Raw genomic sequence first — 17259 nt, forward strand, 5'->3', positions numbered from 1 at the left:
AATATTCGTTGCTAAATTTGAAAGAATTTCGTCTAAAAATAAAGCCGAGTAAACGTTGCGATTTATTGACAATAAGTCATTGAAACGTAACAATCGACCACCATTGTCGACGAACTTCGTATAAGTAGGTCACACCTCGCGACATTAAACACTAGTGTGACGTCACAAAGTAGCGACCTGGTGTTAATTGTTAATGATTACATTGTCGATCGATCTAACAACACTGCAACAGAAAGTGTGCAAAATCACTTGTGACGTCATCAAGGCCATTGTGACGTGACATTCGGGAACAAGGAAACCGGTGTGGTTTAAAAGTTCTCAGCAATTATTTGCCACGTGACCAAAGATTTTATTGTGGAAAAAAATCAACAAAATTCAAAATTTTCGACCTAGGAAGCCTCGAGAATAAACTAAAATATTATGACGTCACAATCATATCCTAAACGCTTTGATGTGGCTAAATATTCGTGTCCTAAATTCACATCAAAAAAGCCGACAAAGTTTATTGTAGCGTGGCTAGTACCTCATTGTGACGTCACAGTTAACTTCCTTAACAAAGCCCCACTTTTTGCGATTCATGTTACGTCATCAATATCATGTTACGTCATTAGTGTTGTGAAGACAACGCGATGAGAAGTAAGTGAAATATTATCGCGATTGATGGTTGTTACGTCACAATAAAATCAAACACGTGACGCGTTTGATCGGGTAACTAAATTTCCCTAGGTTGCACATCGGGGTAATTCCCATCTGGCATGCAAACAACAAAAGTGTGCCGCATTTGTGACGTCATGTATTGTCATTGTGACGTAATATTAAACAACCGTGTAAGAGTTTATTTGTCGAAAAAACATTGTAAATGTTTTGTTTTTTAGAATTTTTAATTGGAAATAATTTTTAAATTTAATTAAAAAGAAGAAATGTAAAACATTAAATAAACAAAAATTATTTCTAAAAAGTAAAATAGTTAAATTGTTGTAAAGTCGTTAACGCCTAAAAATATAATTTAAAAAATGTCTAAACAATAAAAAAACAATTTAGAAATGCTAAGTTGGCTTAAAACATAAAAAGTTAAAGATCGTAAAATCTCGACCTTAAAACTATTTTAAAAAGTTATTTTTTAGCGAAATTACAAAACTAGAAACGATCTTAAATCCGCCCAAGGCCTTTCTCTCTTAATAAAGAAACCACACAAAGAACGAGAGAGAGGAGAAGATAATAAAGAAACGAAGGAGCAGAAGAGGGAGGGAGGGAGATTGTTCAGTCGACGGAACGTTTTTTTAGTGAGTTTCTTAGTTGAGCAGATAGCTGAATTTCTGGTGAATTTTCTAACGGGATTTTATGATTTTAGGTATCCAGCATCAGGCATTTAACCCCGTATTAAATCAGGGGCGTAGTTTTTTAGCTGGTACCCCGAGGTTTAATATTTATTAATTAAAAGTGATTGAATCTAGAGAAATAATAAACATCGAGAACCGAAAGTAATTCTTCGCCGGACGTAGACGGCAGATCCACGGCAAAATCGTAAGTTTTTCACCGAGGTTTAAATCAACTTTTACTAAGATAACTATCTAACTATCTAGTATGTTAATAAACCAACTAATAATTAACATTGAATAATTTAAAATTTTAAACAAAAAATCTTAATCCAAATTTTAAAATAAAATTTAAAGTTTAAAATAAGTAAAAATTTATAGATTTTGTTGAAATTTGGTTTAAAAATTTTTCAGAATCAAAAATGAATATTTTTGGATCATCTAGATTTATGTGAGTACCATTATGATTATCTTTTCATCTTTATTGTTATATTAGCGATTAAATTATGACGTCACAGTATCGCGGTAGTAAGTTTTGTTTGATTAAGATACCAGAAATAAGTTTGTGTGTTTTTGATTAAAATCCTAAATTAATTTCTGATTAAAACTAAAATCTTAAAATAGTTATTCTGTCATAAATGTTCTATTCAATCCACTATTACGTCATAATACATATACAGCCAAGTTCATTACCAGCGGTGACGTCACTATTGAGCTTTATCATAAGTGAGTGTGACATCATAAACTAAATACGTCATATAAGATTAGACAAATTACAAAGTTTAGAAAACAAAATATTTCAAAATAAAATTAACTGAACCGTGGAGGTTTTGCATCGTGGTTTTGCTTATGACGTCACAAAACCAATAGCATTGTAGCATTAGACAGTGTTTATCGATGCGTATCGATATTACAACTTAATGACGTAGTAAAGTTTAATGACGTAATGATTTTAATGAAATTGTCGAGCCAATGAAAATAAGATTTATGAGCAACTTATATATTAAAGTGAATAAAAGTTTGCTTAAAAATCCACTTTTCATTTTTTTTTTTAATACTTAAGAATAATTATAAATTTGGCGCGTAACTGATATTGGCTTGATTTGTAACAGATTTAAATTATTTAAATACTTTCTTTTTTTATTTATTTATCCTCAATGTGGTAAGGTCAACTTCACGACCTAAACATAGAGTAACATAAGTTACCCCGACCTAGTTTGGAGTTGCCTTTGGCAGTTTGGGATATTATAGATTATAAAAATTAAGCTGCTGATTAAGTATTTATATCGTGTAAGTTCCCTATTTAATAGTCCTACAGCATGGAAGCAGTGGGGATTGAACTCAGGACCTCATTTATAACCCTGTAGACCTTAGAAAGCTTAAACGTAAAGCGAATCATGATTTTTAGGTTATATTAATATTTATAATTTGAATTCTTTTTCAGATTTTTATTCCTAGCTACCTCAACCATTTTGTTTCTTTTCGCGACCGCAGAACCAGAGGTTCGTATGACGTCACAATAACGTATTTATTATTTGTGACGTTTCTATTGTTAAACTGTTATAAGATGTTGTTATTATATATTGTGACATAACACAACAAGTTAAAAGTGAATGAAAAATAAAAAATAAAACGTTTTTCGTAATGACGTCACAAAAGTTTTTCGTAATGACGTCATAACGTCATAACACGTTAACAGTTCGGTTTTGCAACAAAAACATTTGAAAAGTTAAGTTCGCTCTCCGTTGTTCGACGCCGCTGATATTTGCCCATGTCGGAATAAATCACAATTATCCACATAGACATCAAACAATATCCATAGACATCATATATTTATGACAGCAGGACAATACCTTGGTTTCCTTACAACCCTCTAACTACGAGCATTCACTTTTATAATGGGATATAGATTGGGATGGAGTTAACGTGGGGGTTAAAGGGTCGGGGTGGTCAAGCAATTTTCATCTCAAATTTAACGAGATTTTGCATGGGAGCGTAGAGGGTGGTCAGAGAGGGGGCTTTTAAAGGAATTCGGTGTAAAATTTTAAGCAAAATATAAAAACTTGAAACAAATAAACATTTCGTTGATTTTCTGCAAAAGTTTTGCTGTTCTTAAAACGTTAAAACCCGCGAAAACGCCGTTTAATTGTGATGTCACAGAGCAATCGTACGTCATAATCAAACATAATCACCGTCAATTTCACGTAATGGGAGTTCAAAGGTCACTCTTACGACCTTTGGCCTCTTAAAACTAACATACACGATCTTAAACGTTTCTTGTAACTCGATCCGGTTTCAATAAAGCTAATTATGACGTCACACTTGCGATTTATCAACGTCACAATCGCGAACTGGATCAAACATCGGTGGTGGCTTTTTGTGACGTCATATTGTACATGGTCGTGCACCAGTTAACACGTGCGTGTAGGTCAACGCAGATTAAATTTGTTTGTTGTTACGTCACAAACAAGGCATTGTTAGGTCACAGTAAATTCCGTTATCGCGGATTGAACTAAATCGAATTAATCTTTTTTAAAACAAATAAATTTAAAAATCTTATTTTTACTAAGACAGAGGTGATGTATTATGACGTAATAGAATGACGTAATTGTTTGGAGCGTACTCCCACCGAGCTTGGAATGCTTATAATACGATCACGTGGTTAAAAGTTAAAATTTTTCGTAAATTTTTTACCGACAAAATATTTTGCGTAAAATTTAAGATTAAATAAATGAAAAACGCGTTGTAATTTTAGGTCAAATATCAAAATATAAATATTGCCAAATCGATTAAAGTTTTGACGTTTTCATTACGAGCATTTTTATTTTCAATTTCCCGGTTTTAAGTTAATTAAAAAACCCTTTTTAAAAATATAATTGTTTTAGTAAATATAGGCTTTTAAAATTATATAAATCGTATGAACCTTAATTAAATATAAGCTTTCATTAATTAATATTAAAACTTTAAATAAAGTAAATTACAGACAATTCTCATAAGAAAAAATTGCGTTAAAAGTTTGGTTATATTCTACTTAATTTATATTCCTCTTACCTAACCTTAATGGTTCCATGTAGGGAAGAAGACATGGAAAGAAAATAAAGGGACCATGCGGTGGGAGGGATTGCTCGAAATTGGGGAAATGTTCTTATTGTATATCTGAGAAAGGGAGAAGGGTAAGTAACAAATATTAACAAAAAATTGTGTTTTTGAAACCAAAATTGTTATCAATATAAAATGTTTTAACCAACCCTAAGCTATTTAAAACTATTTATTGAACATTTTTTGGGAAAAATATTATATTTTTTTTATGTTAGATTTTTTGGGTAAAATAACATCTAAAATAAAACAAAAGTTTATTTTGAAAATATTTAATTTTAAATTTGTTCACTTAGTTTGAGCCCAGTATATTATTATGTTATAAAAAATATCTGTGTTAATCAGTTAACTTCAGTTATTAAATCTAAGTGTTTAAATTTCCGGCTTTAGCTTTTAGTTCTGTGTACAAACATGAAATATATTATTTACTAACATGGTTAAAATATGGGTTAAGTTAAACTCGTTTATAAATTCTGTTTCACAGCTATAAGTTACACTTATTCTATACAGTTAAAAATTAAAAAAGTGTTTTAGGTTTATTTTATTTATAGTAGCTTTTTTGCTAATTATTTTAATTTTTATGATAATTATATTATTAAAAAGTATTTAAAAATATGTAAAAAAATCCTTGCTAAGTTAACAATTTTTATTAATTTTGTTTTTATTCACCTTTTAGGGGTTTCCCGGGGTTCAGGGTGATGCTGGGCCGCCAGGTGAAACAGGATTCCCCGGGCCTGAGGGTATCATGGGTCCAAGAGGTTATCCTGGGTTGGGGGGAAGACCGGGGAAAGCAGGAGACAAAGGAGAAAGGGTGGGAATTGTTTGGAAACACTGTATAAAAAATAAATTTAGTACTTCCAACAAATTATATTTAAATCCACTTCTCTTAATTAAAATTAACGAGTTTTTATTAAATTATTTAGTTAATAATTTGCTCGATTTTAAAATTTAATTTTTATTTTAAAAAATAATTTTTATTTTTTTATTTATTTTAATAAACTTTAATTTTTTTTTATTTATCAGGGTCCACTCGGCGTGCCGGGTTACTCTGGAGTTAACGGGGTCCCTGGACATCCAGGAGAGTCAGGACCGAGGGGTCATCCTGGAAAAGATGGGTGCAATGGTACCCGGGGTGAACCCGGTGTTGCTGGGCCACCGGGACTCGATGGAATCGACGGGTTTGAGGTGGGGCTGTCGGGATTTTAAATTCTTGATTTAAAAATTTTTGGTAGACACTTTTATTTAAACACCAGTAGACACTTTCATTTTTTTAAATATACCTAAACTTTATCCTCAAAAAGGGTGATCAAGGTATGAAGGGAGAAAGAGGAGTACCAGCGGTAATACGAGATGAGGAAATGATTAAGGGACAACCTGGTGATGATGGACCGACTGGACCCAGGGGACCAACTGGAGAGGCTGGAAATCAGGGGGCAATTGGACCCCAAGGCTTCGATGGACCACCTGGACTCCCTGTGAGTTTATTTTAATTATTTAAAACTGTAATTAATTTATTAATTAATATTTTGTAAACAATGCAAAATAGGGTTTTGTATTTTGAGAATTATAGCCTTAATACCCCAAATTTGATCCCCTTAACTCCCTAAATTTTGACCCCTATAAAACTATTTATTATTGTGTTAAGGGACCCCCTGGACCAACTGGAGGCAAGGGAAAAATGGGAACAAGTGGGATCGGATACCAAGGAGAAAGAGGAGAAAAGGTGAAAAAAATATTAAATTAAAATCAGTAAAAAGTTATATTTGAATCTCAAACTTAACGACCTAAACACAGAGTAACATCAATTACTCCGACCCAGTCTCGAGATAAATTTGCCAGTTTTTGAGATATTAATAATTATAGTTGCCCGGTAATTATGCTGCCAAAAGATTGTGCTCAGCAGGAATTCATACCATTTATAGCACCTTACTCAAGGGCACTACAGCATAAGAGCAGTAGGGATTGAACCCACAACCTTATAGTGGTGTAGCAAGTGTTTTTACCACTACACCATGCTGCCGGTTTAAAATTATCCCTGATTAGCATCATATAAATTATACCTTAAATTAAATACTTTGTAGGGTGAAAGTGGACCCCCAGGAAAGCCCGGAAGTCCCGGGTTCTTGACAGGTCTCCCTAACACACAATTTGATGCTGCACCCGGCCCCCCGGGAAATCCTGGAACAAAGGTAAAAATATATTAATAAGTTTAAGTAAAAAAATTTCTACATTCTACCCTTTAACACAGTTTTATTATTATAAGCTTAACAATGTGGTAAGGTTTGGATTATAAAATAATTTAAGCAAATAATTAGATAAAATAACACAAAAACTATTCTAAGATAATGTTAAACCCAATATTAAATCTATTTATATAAATATACATACAACACGCACCTAAATAAGTCTTTATAATCTAATTAAAATACTTTAATAAACACTATTAGGTATAGCTAAAATAAAATTGTGGTTTAAAATGGAAATTTACATTCTTTTTTTTTACTTTCAGTTAAAAAGTTATATTAATAGTAAAATAATAGTTTAAATATTGTGGTACCTTAGTTTAACTAAAATGTTTGAACCCAGGGTCAAAAAGGTGAATTTGGAAATGTGGGAGGATATGGACAACCAGGCCCAGTGGTTGGTTTTGATTTTATTTGTTTTAAAATTATATAAAAGACTACAAAACAAATTTATGTGATTATTAACTGTAATGTAAAAGAAGTTAAACTTTGTACTTATATTTGATTTATCTGTTAAATATTAATATAAATACCTTAAAAATTAAGTTTATAAATATCTCTTTAAAGTATATGACAACAAAACCTTTAAATTAATTAAATATTTTTAGGGCTACAAAGGTTCAATTGGGGAAAAGGGTGAAAAAGGTGTAAGGGGATTTCCTGGGAGACGGGGGCCTCCTGGACCCTTGGGTAGCGATGGCTTGGACGGAAAACCTGTAAGTTACAAGTCCTGTTCAAATATTTTTTGTTATAAGCTCTGTAAATTTTGGACATGACATTAGAAAATATTTAAAATTAAAATTTTGTTTATCCTCATAGGGGGAGAGGGGTGAAACGGGGATTTCCGGAGAAGATGGGGGACAAGGAATGAAGGGAGAAATGGGGATGACCGGAGGACCAGGACCTCAAGGAAGATTGGGAAGAAAAGTAAGATCAAAATTTTGATAAAAAATTAAAAAATAAATTTTAACAAAAATATATTGGGTTGTTTAACAACAAAGTCAAAATAACAACTAAAAACAAATCTATGTTGGAAAAAACAAACTTATTGTAATATAATAAAAGTTAAAGTTAGCGTGAAAGTCATAGGATGATATTTATTGAAAAACAAAAACAAATAAATTATTAAAAAAAATAAACAATTTTCAAAACGTTTTGATTCAAAAGCTTTTAATGACCCGAAAGTTTCCTGTTTGTTGTTAAGACTACTCCCTCATTCTTATTGTGGTTTGCTTATAAATTTGGGTAATAAACTAAGTGTTGAAATATTAAAGTTAAGATAATTTACAATTCATAGCAGTATGGAGGTATAATATTTACTTATACTGATGTACTTGATTTTATATTTAAATAAATAAAATCATTGAACATCTTTTATCAGGATAAAAACATAATTAACTAATTTAAGAATTTAATTATTTTTTAATTAATCATTTTTGATTAATTCCAGGGACTTATGGGGCCGGTTGGACCCCCTGGAATCCCTGGTGGGTTAGGACCCAAAGGTGAAACGGGAGCTGATGGACCCCCTGGCTTCAATGGAATTAATGGGGCATTGGGTGAAGATGGTTTTCCTGGAACTCCAGGACTTCCTGGAACCCCCGGTTTGCCTGGGGTTGGACCCCAGGGTGATGTCGGACAACCAGGTGGGTTAAATAAGGGGTTAATCAGGGGATTAATTTAAGTGTAGTTAACATTTTGTGAAGATACAACGTTAAAATTTTTTAAAAATGATTCAGGCTTGAATGGAGTTTCTGGTCAGACTGGCCCCGAAGGTTGGCCTGGCCCACGTGGGGATAAGGGTGAAAAGGGGGTACAGGGGGAATCCATCCCAGGAGCAAATGGAAGGGATGGGTCACCTGGTCGGGAAGGAACCCCAGGACAACCTGGAACCCAAGGAATCGCTGGTGAACCGGGCAAAATCTTGAACCCCATGGGTGATGAGATTCAAGGTCCAAGAGGAAGTCCCGGAGTGGAGGGGCCAAGGGGGCAGAAAGGACTTCAAGGTGGGTTTAAAACTTTGTATTTGCGACATTGCATGAAAACACAAACTAACCTTATTACGTAAATTTATTTAAAAAACAATTGGAATTTGAAATATACCAGATTGATTAAACTTTCTGCTTAGACTTTTAATGTAAATAAAATTAATTTAAATGCTACGCAGCTTTAACTAGATTGTAAAAACTTTGTTAACTCTAACCTTTCCCCACAGGTCCCACTGGGATTGACGGAAAGACTGGGTCCAAGGGTGAGAAGGGGGGTGAATGTGATTGTGAAGATGCAGTGGGTGAAAAGGGTGAAGAAGGCCTCACAGGACCCCCTGGGTATAATGGAACAACTGGGATCCCAGGACTAACCGGCCTCCAGGGTGAACCGGGTGAAGATGGAGCCCCAGGACCTCCTGGAACACCAGGAGCTGATGTAAGTGTAAAAATATTAAAACAAGTTTAAAAAATTTACCTTTATAATAAATATGACAGAAAAAAATATTTAATTAAAATGTTAATACAAATTACTTTATATTACAATAGAAAATAAATTTAAACAAAAAACATCCATTTGTGCCAAGTTTTTGTTTTAAAAAATATTTTTTCATGCAGGGTCCACGTGGTAGAGATGGACCAATCGGTGACAAGGGTCAAAAGGGATCTCCCCCTAGTATTCCCACTAATATAGAGGGTGAGAAGGGAGAAATGGGGTCCCCTGGTGGGAGAGGACCCCCGGGAATAACCGGGTCACCTGGTGAGGATGGAAGGAATGGGAGAAGGGGTTCACCCGGAGAAAAGGTAATTTTTGGGGTTTTTTGTTTTGTTATTTTATTTAAAGTAATGTTTATGGTGCCAAATGATATTTAAATTATATTTTGGAGTTAATTTGAAGTTAAAATCCATTTTACTTTAAATTTAAATAAATTTTTAATCTTACCACTAGGGTGAGCGTGGTCCACTTGGGTTGCCGGGGTTACAAGGCCCTGAGGGTGAAGCTGGCCTTCAAGGTCGTCCAGGAAGAGATGGAAGAGATGCCTTTGGAACCCAGGGTCCAATTGGGGATAAAGGCGAACGAGGGCCCCAGGGTGAATTTGGAAAGGACGGATATCCTGGAGAGAAAGGTAAACTTAAAAAATATTTAAAGTTTTTGGTTTTAAAGTTAAGTTAAACTTTGTAAATGCAAAATTTTGTTTAAATTTAGGTGAAACTGGAGAAACAATATTAGGCATTGCCCAAAAGGGAATAAAGGGTTCATTTGGGGTTCCTGGGGAGCAAGGTTATCCCGGGGAGAAGGGACAGAAAGGTGAAATGGGGTTGTTTGGGGCAGATGGCCCCAATGGAGAGAATGGACTAAGAGGTGATCTCGGACCCAAGGGAGAACCTGGTCTGGCTGGACAAAAAGGTAAAAAAAAGTTAATTTGGAAAAGGTTAAAAATTGTTTTTGTATAAGAAAAATTCAAAATTATTTGAAGTTTAAAAAACAAAATTTAAAAAAGAGTAAAAATCCTTTGAATGTTATCTAGGTTTTGCTGGGCAAATTGGCATGAAGGGTGGAAGGGGAAGTCCTGGGGCAAGTGGGGAAAGGGGTGAATCCGGAATTAAAGGAACAAATGGGGAGAATGGCCCCAAAGGTGAACCAGGGCTTAACATCCCAGGACCCCCGGGGGCTAATGGGATCTCAGGTATTGTTGGTTTGGATGGGCCCCCAGGTGAAACTGGACCCCCTGGTGAACCTGGGGTTCGTGGTTACCCCGGTGTCGACGGAAATCCTGGCTTGGATGGGGAACAAGGAGAAAAAGGAGCCCCAGGAGTCGACGGAGAAACCGGTAAATATTGCCAACCCATTGTTTTTATTCAATTTTGTAAAAGTTGTTCAACTTTAAACTTAAATAATAAATTAATAAAACATTTTCAATTTAGGTGAAAAGGGTGAATCTGCAGTAATTGGCCGACAAGGCCCCGCTGGACCCCAGGGTGAAACAGGAAACCCTGGGCTTCAAGGTCCAAGAGGTGAGAAAGGTGAAGTGGGGTTACCTGGTCACCCTGCTAGTGGGTTATTAAAGGGGTTCAAGGGTTTAGCGGGCATCCCCGGAGAGCAAGGTAAGCTTAACAATTTATAAGAGTTTGAAATAACGAAATAACCAAAGTTGTTTTTGATGATCTAAATACAAAATTAAAAGGGGTTAATTTATAAACTTTTTGAGTTTTGTGTTACATAAAAATATGTTTGGGACAAAATACAAGAAATTTCATGTTTACAACCAATTTATTTTTGTTGGGTTTTACCCCCAGGATTCCCGGGTGGGAAAGGTTCTGTGGGGTTACCGGGGTTGAATGGAAACAACGGGCTTCCGGGTCAAGATGGGGAGCCAGGAGTCAAGGGTGATGTTGGCCCACAAGGTAACTTTATCCTCAATAATCGGAACAAATTTTTAGTTTTTTTAACAATTTTAAAATTTTTCTAATTTCTTTGATTTTGATGTAGTTCTAATCTTAATTATGACATCATAGGCGAAGTTGGACCCAAAGGAAGAGATGGAATTCATGGTGTCACAGGAGTAGAAGGGTTGCCAGGGTTACCAGGAATGTCAGGGTTGCCAGGAAGAAAAGGACAAATGGGTGAGTTTATCCCCAATTGGGGAATAGGCATAAAAATATTTGCTAGCAACAATTCTCAAACACAATATTTTATTTTAGTTTAAATTTAGCAAATGTTTAATTTAAATCACATTGTATTTATAATTTATTTCCAAACTAACCAAAAAATTCCCCTTTAGGTCCCAGTGGGTACAAAGGTGAAATGGGGCCAAAGGGTTTGAAGGGAACAATGGGACCAGATGATCTTTTAGCACTTAAAGGAATTCCCGGGGAAAAGGGGGAACCTGGACTCCCGGGTGAACATGGAAAAGATGGTAAATACTTTTACTTTGGCGACAGTAAATATTTTTATTTGGAATATTACTTAAATATGTTGTTTATCCTCACTAGGCCCAGCTGGGGAGACGGGTATTCCAGGAGAACCCGGGATCAAAGGGGTTATGGGGGTCCCAGGAGATGCAGGAGCTCCTGGAATTGATGGATTAGATGGCAATCCAGGAATAGAGGGAAGGAGGGGTAGTCAGGGTGAAAGAGGAGCCAGGGGATTCCCCGGAATTGTTGGGGCAAAGGGATCAAAGGGTGAAGAGGGATTAGTTGGACCAACTGGGCTGACTGGTCGTGGAGGACAAAAAGGTTGAATTTATTATTTAAACAATGGACTAAAAATTATTTTTTGTGGATTAAAAAATAATACCGTGAATAATAATTAAAACAAATGAAGTAGCTTATATATACATATTTATGTGTAAATTGAGATCCAATTTATAGACAAACAAAATAAATAAAAATGCTTTTTGTTGTGCACGGGCATAATTTACTTTTAGTTTCAAGCATTTCTAGTTCAAATCATCACCAAAAAGGTAAAAATGTAATTAGTTAAATCTTACTTTTAACGCAGGTGAAATTGGAGATCTTGGTCCGACTGGTCGTCCTGGGCAACCAGGTGCTAATGGTCGCCATGGGTTACAGGGACTAAAGGGTTTTCCTGGACGTTCGGGGCTTCCTGGATTAAATGGGTTGGATGGGAACCCAGGACCCGCAGGCGACAAAGGCAACAGGGGCGGGTTTGGCCCGAAAGGTAATATCCTGTTCATTTTTAACTTTATAATTAAAATTAAATAATAAGTTTATATTATTTATAATTTACTACCATCTATATATACAAAACATGGGTAAATTGTACATTGAATTCTCCTTTTAATTTTATTTGAATTTTTTAGAACTTTGTTAGAACCTAATTATTTAGGAGTATCAAATATAATTATTAAAAGAACTAACCTTTAAAAGATTTTATAAATTTTTATTTTTGTCCCAGGAACTGTTGGGGACAAGGGTGAACCTGGTTTCCCTGGGTTACCGGGGTACAGTGGAAAAACGGGAGAGAGTGGAACAACTGGAACAAAGGGAAAGAAAGGGGAAATAGGTGAAATATAAATTTTTTATTATAGCTACACAATAATAAACAGAAAATTATTAAAATCTTACTTTTTATGATTTTAGGTGAAACTGGTGCGACCGGATTGGACGGCTTGGATGGAATTAACGGTGCACCCGGTGCTAAAGGGTTCCCCGGTTCCTCCGATACACCGGGACCTGATGGACAACAGGGAGCTAAAGGTGACAAATATCATTTTATTGAAATATTTTATTCATAGGGTGTATTATTGAAGTCAGAATTTATTTTAGCTTTTGTATGTTAAATACCATGTTTATTTTATTAAGTATTTGTAGGCAAAATTATCCAATTTTTTAATTAGTTGATTAACTTAAACCGCCTAATTTTAAAACAAAACAAAACGTTACTGACATCTTTCATATTATGGACACAGGTTTCAAGGGTGAAGAAGGTGACGAGGGTCCCATTGGCGAGAGGGGAGAAATTGGACTTTCTGGGATGCAAGGAATTCCAGGTAGGATAGAAATATTGACCCCTTAATATCTAAAAACAATAAAATTTAAAAACAAAAAAAATATTTTATTTATTCCAATTTTATTTTTTCTTTAATCAACTTTTGTTTTAGGTCCAAGTGGTTTTATTGGACCCCCAGGTGAGTCGGGTGCAGTGGGTTTGCCGGGATTTCCGGGGCAGAAGGGGACACAGGGAAGATCCGGGGTTCCAGGAGTTAATGGGGAGCAAGGTAGGTGTTATGTTGGGTAATAAACTTTTAATAAAACAAAAAAGGTTTTTGCTAAAATTCAAAAGATTAACTTTTTGGGGAATTAAAACTCTGATTTACCAAACTTTTCAACTGGTTGTTAAACTGAATATTTAATTTAAATTATACTAATTAACTTTTAATTTATTTTCTTAATTTTAATTTATTTTTGTTTATCCTTAATTTAGGGCCCATGGGTGAAGAAGGACAAGAAGGTTTGGTTGGAAGGGAGGGACCACAAGGTAACAAAGGTTCCACAGGACTCCCAGGACCCACGGGTGAAGATGGGGACAGTGGGGATGTCGGGGAACCAGGAACACCGGGTGAAACGGGGAGACCGGGACCGAAAGGTGAAAATTTGTTTTATGTTAAAACTGTTTTTTCACAAATAAACTTTCATAAAGTTTAAATAATAAAAGTTTAAATTATAAAGTTAAGAAAAAAATTTAAAACATTAAAATTAATTTAATTGAAACAAACAAATTTCAGGGTCAACCGGGGACCAAGGTCTTATTGGGTTGCCAGGAGTTACCGGGGAACCGGGTGAAACGGGATTTCCTGGAGTTGCTGGGTTACCTGGGTTCCCAGGGCAACAAGGAGAGCCAGGACCCAAGGGTGAAGCCGGAAGATCAATTTTACCCTCAGAGGTCCCCCCAGGTGAAGATGGTTCCACAGGTCCTAGGGGAATCCCTGGGGCAAGGGGTCAACAAGGAAGACCTGGAATTCCTGGGCCACAAGGATTTAAGGTTTAAATTATTTCAGATTTTATCTCTTTTTAATTTAATTAAAAACTTAAACACTAGAGGAAAAACCTTAAAAGGAATATTATCTAGACACCTTTACTTAGGTTATTGAAATTACATCATCAATATTTTTAAGATTTTAAACATTAATACTTCAGGGGGAGCAAGGAGTAACTGGATTGGATGGAAGAGATGGATACCCGGGTCCTCCTGGGCAACATGGAAGTCCCGGGCCCCAAGGATTTGACGGACCAAAAGGTGTTCAAGGTAAGGGCTCGGATCCTTTTTCATTTTTTAATTTCAAATTTTTTTTAGGATTTGGGTAAAAAAGATAACCATAAACATTACGTTTTTATTCAAAATTAATCAAAGTTTTTTTTTTACCCTAAATTTTCATGAATATTTTAAATCCTTTTAGGTTTTGATGGAACTTCCGGCCAGCAAGGAGCCAAAGGTAGGGCAGGGAAGTTCAGGCATCCTGGTCACCTGATCGTCCGCCACAGTCAAACAGTTGAAGTTCCGGAATGTCCGGCTGGAACGAATCTATTGTGGAGTGGATACAGTCTCTTGTACTTGGAGGGGAGTGAAAAAGCTCATGGACAAGATTTGGGTAAATTAATTCAAACTATATTTCAACTTTTACATAGATTAAAAAAGAAACAATACATAACTGTTCTAGCAATAGCATATTAAAAATTATATTAAATGTGTAAAGTTATATTTTAATTAATTCACAAAAGAACCCTAATTTGAAATGAATAAAAAAACATATTTGGACAATAATTAAATCCTAAAGTTAAAACCAGCATAACAAAGAATGTAATTTAACTTAAATCATTATTCTTATACCACTTATAACAGGACAAGCTGGTTCATGCCTACGAAGGTTTAGCACGATGCCTTTCCTCTATTGCAACACCAACAATGTTTGTAATTATGGAGCTAGGAATGATAAATCTTATTGGCTTTCCACAACCGCCCCTATTCCAATGATGCCAGTCAGCGCTGACATGGTAGGAAAACTTTTTAAAATTGTTTTTCAATGTATATACAAAAAAACCTTTAAGCTTAATACTGCTTAAAATGTTCAGTTTTTAACCTGTTCAAGACATTAATCTTGAGGTGGGAAGGTCAACTTCACGACCTAAACTTAAGAGTAACATTTGTTACCCTGACCCAGTCTGGGGGTAGACTTTGGCAGTTTAAAATATCGTATAGATTATAATTGCCTGATAATTAAGCTGCTAGTTAAGTGCTGGCTTAGCGTGAGTTTAATCCATTTTAAGCACATTACTTAAGGGCAGTACACCATTAAAATAGTTGAGATGGAACCCTTGACATTGTTAGTATACTTAAAATAAAATTTAAACCCCCCACTAATTTAGGTCCAAGAACACATCAGTAGATGTTCCGTTTGTGAGTCTAACACCATAGCACTGGCAGTCCACAGCCAAGATATGGTAATTCCTAGTTGCCCAGCTGGATGGAAGGGTTTGTGGTTTGGATATTCTTTTGCTATGGTAAGTTTTTTTTAATAAATTTTAATTTTTTTTTGAAAACTTGGGACACAAATAAACATGTGTTAGCAACTGGGTAATGACACTTCAATTGTAATTGTTAACATAATGACATCATAACTAATATGTTTATGACATCACAGCACACAGCAGCAGGAGCAGAGGGTGGAGGTCAATCACTATCGAGTCCGGGATCCTGTTTGCAAGACTTCCGGGCGACTCCCTTCATCGAATGCAACGGCGCAAGAGGACATTGCTTTTATTTTAACAACCAATACAGCTTCTGGTTGTCCACCATTCAGCAAAATGAACAATTTCAAAATCCTGCGATGGAAACCCTGAAAGCGGGCAACCTACGAACCAGGGTCAGTCGTTGTCAGGTCTGTACTCGACTCAAGGTCTGATGACATCATTATTGCCGTGGTTACTGTGTGGATGATGTCCTTATCGCCATAGTTACCGTGGACTTTTTATTATTTAAGTTGTTTGTGGTGTTTCCCCACTTTTTTATTCAGCATAAAATGACTTTCGTGCGCCGGCACTGCGTTGGGAGCGTTGCCAATAAATTATAAATCTTACTTTTAACCAGCAAAGTCCCCCGGACTTTTTATTTTTGGCAGCACTGGATATTTTTATTTTTCAGCATTACACGCAGCATATTGTCAGTGTTTTTATTTTTTTCTTTCTAATTACACTTTTTAACATGTTTCCAAGTTAATATATTAAATTTTAGAGCCATAAATATCAACTTAATTGATTTTAAAACAAGTCAAGCAGTATTCCTAACAATAAACTTTCACAATATAAAGTTTTAGTATTAATACACTTAAAAAATTAGAGGTTTGATAATGGAATTAACATTGACTGGATTTAGTTTAAAGAAAAACTTATAAAACAAGTTATGTCGCTTATAAAGTACTTTGTTAAAGTTTTTGTTATGTTGTTCACATTAAGATTCGTTGTAATAACTTTTTTTTTTGTATATATTTTTATCCTCGATGTGGGAAAGTCGAATGCACGACTTAAACATCGAGTAACATCAGTTACACCGACCCAGTCTCGAGTTGCCTGTGGCAGTTTGGGATATTATAGATTATAATTGCTCGATAATTAAGCTGCTAATTAAGTGTCGACTCAACATGAGTTCAAACCACTTATAGCGCCTTACTCAAGGCCGTTACAGCATAAGATCAGTGGGGATTGAACCCACGACCTCATGTGTGTTAAATCTTTGCTAACTAGTAACTTGTTAAATCTCGCTAACTAGTAAGATTTGACCACTATTATATTGTTAACAAAATCCTTTAAATTGAATATATATACTCCTGCTAACCTCACTCCTTTGTTAACTGGGGTTAGTACCATCCTGTCTGGAAAGTAGGGCAGTTTTCGACTAAATCTTGTGCGTGCAAGCGTAAAAAATGGCGTGACCGCGCGTGCTAAAATTTTCGGTCTACGCGTGCACGCGTGATTTATGTTGGCGTGTTTCACCTAAATTTGGCTTAAATAGGCTACCACGTGGCGTCAGTATTGCGCGTGCACAAATTTTTTTAAAAACCAGACGTGTAAAACGCTAATTTCGAGCGTGCATTTCTTTAC

General features: G+C 35.3%; 1 protein-coding gene across 1 annotated transcript; it reads left to right on the plus strand.

Annotated features, from left to right (window-relative positions):
* Nucleotides 1–1314: 1314 nt before the first annotated feature.
* Nucleotides 1315–16486, plus strand: LOC145751394 (uncharacterized). Its single transcript, XM_082567526.1, has 36 exons — nucleotides 1315–1524; nucleotides 1731–1767; nucleotides 2761–2818; nucleotides 4391–4489; nucleotides 5089–5223; nucleotides 5436–5597; nucleotides 5714–5887; nucleotides 6058–6135; nucleotides 6494–6601; nucleotides 6999–7052; nucleotides 7264–7371; nucleotides 7475–7582; nucleotides 8106–8301; nucleotides 8395–8661; nucleotides 8871–9079; nucleotides 9259–9444; nucleotides 9590–9767; nucleotides 9848–10048; nucleotides 10170–10472; nucleotides 10567–10746; nucleotides 10939–11046; nucleotides 11158–11265; nucleotides 11424–11558; nucleotides 11635–11877; nucleotides 12143–12322; nucleotides 12560–12667; nucleotides 12745–12861; nucleotides 13074–13154; nucleotides 13266–13382; nucleotides 13589–13750; nucleotides 13890–14146; nucleotides 14302–14410; nucleotides 14562–14753; nucleotides 15005–15156; nucleotides 15529–15663; nucleotides 15804–16486. The coding sequence occupies exons 2-36, from the start codon at nucleotides 1739–1741 to the stop codon at nucleotides 16062–16064; spliced, it is 5298 nt and encodes a 1765-aa protein (XP_082423652.1). The 5' UTR covers nucleotides 1315–1524; nucleotides 1731–1738; the 3' UTR covers nucleotides 16065–16486.
* The last annotated feature ends 773 nt before the right edge of the window (nucleotides 16487–17259 follow it).

Source organism: Corella eumyota, chromosome 4 (genome assembly GCF_963082875.1).
Source record: "Corella eumyota chromosome 4, kaCorEumy4.1, whole genome shotgun sequence".
NCBI classification, from domain to species: domain Eukaryota; kingdom Metazoa; phylum Chordata; class Ascidiacea; order Phlebobranchia; family Corellidae; genus Corella; species Corella eumyota.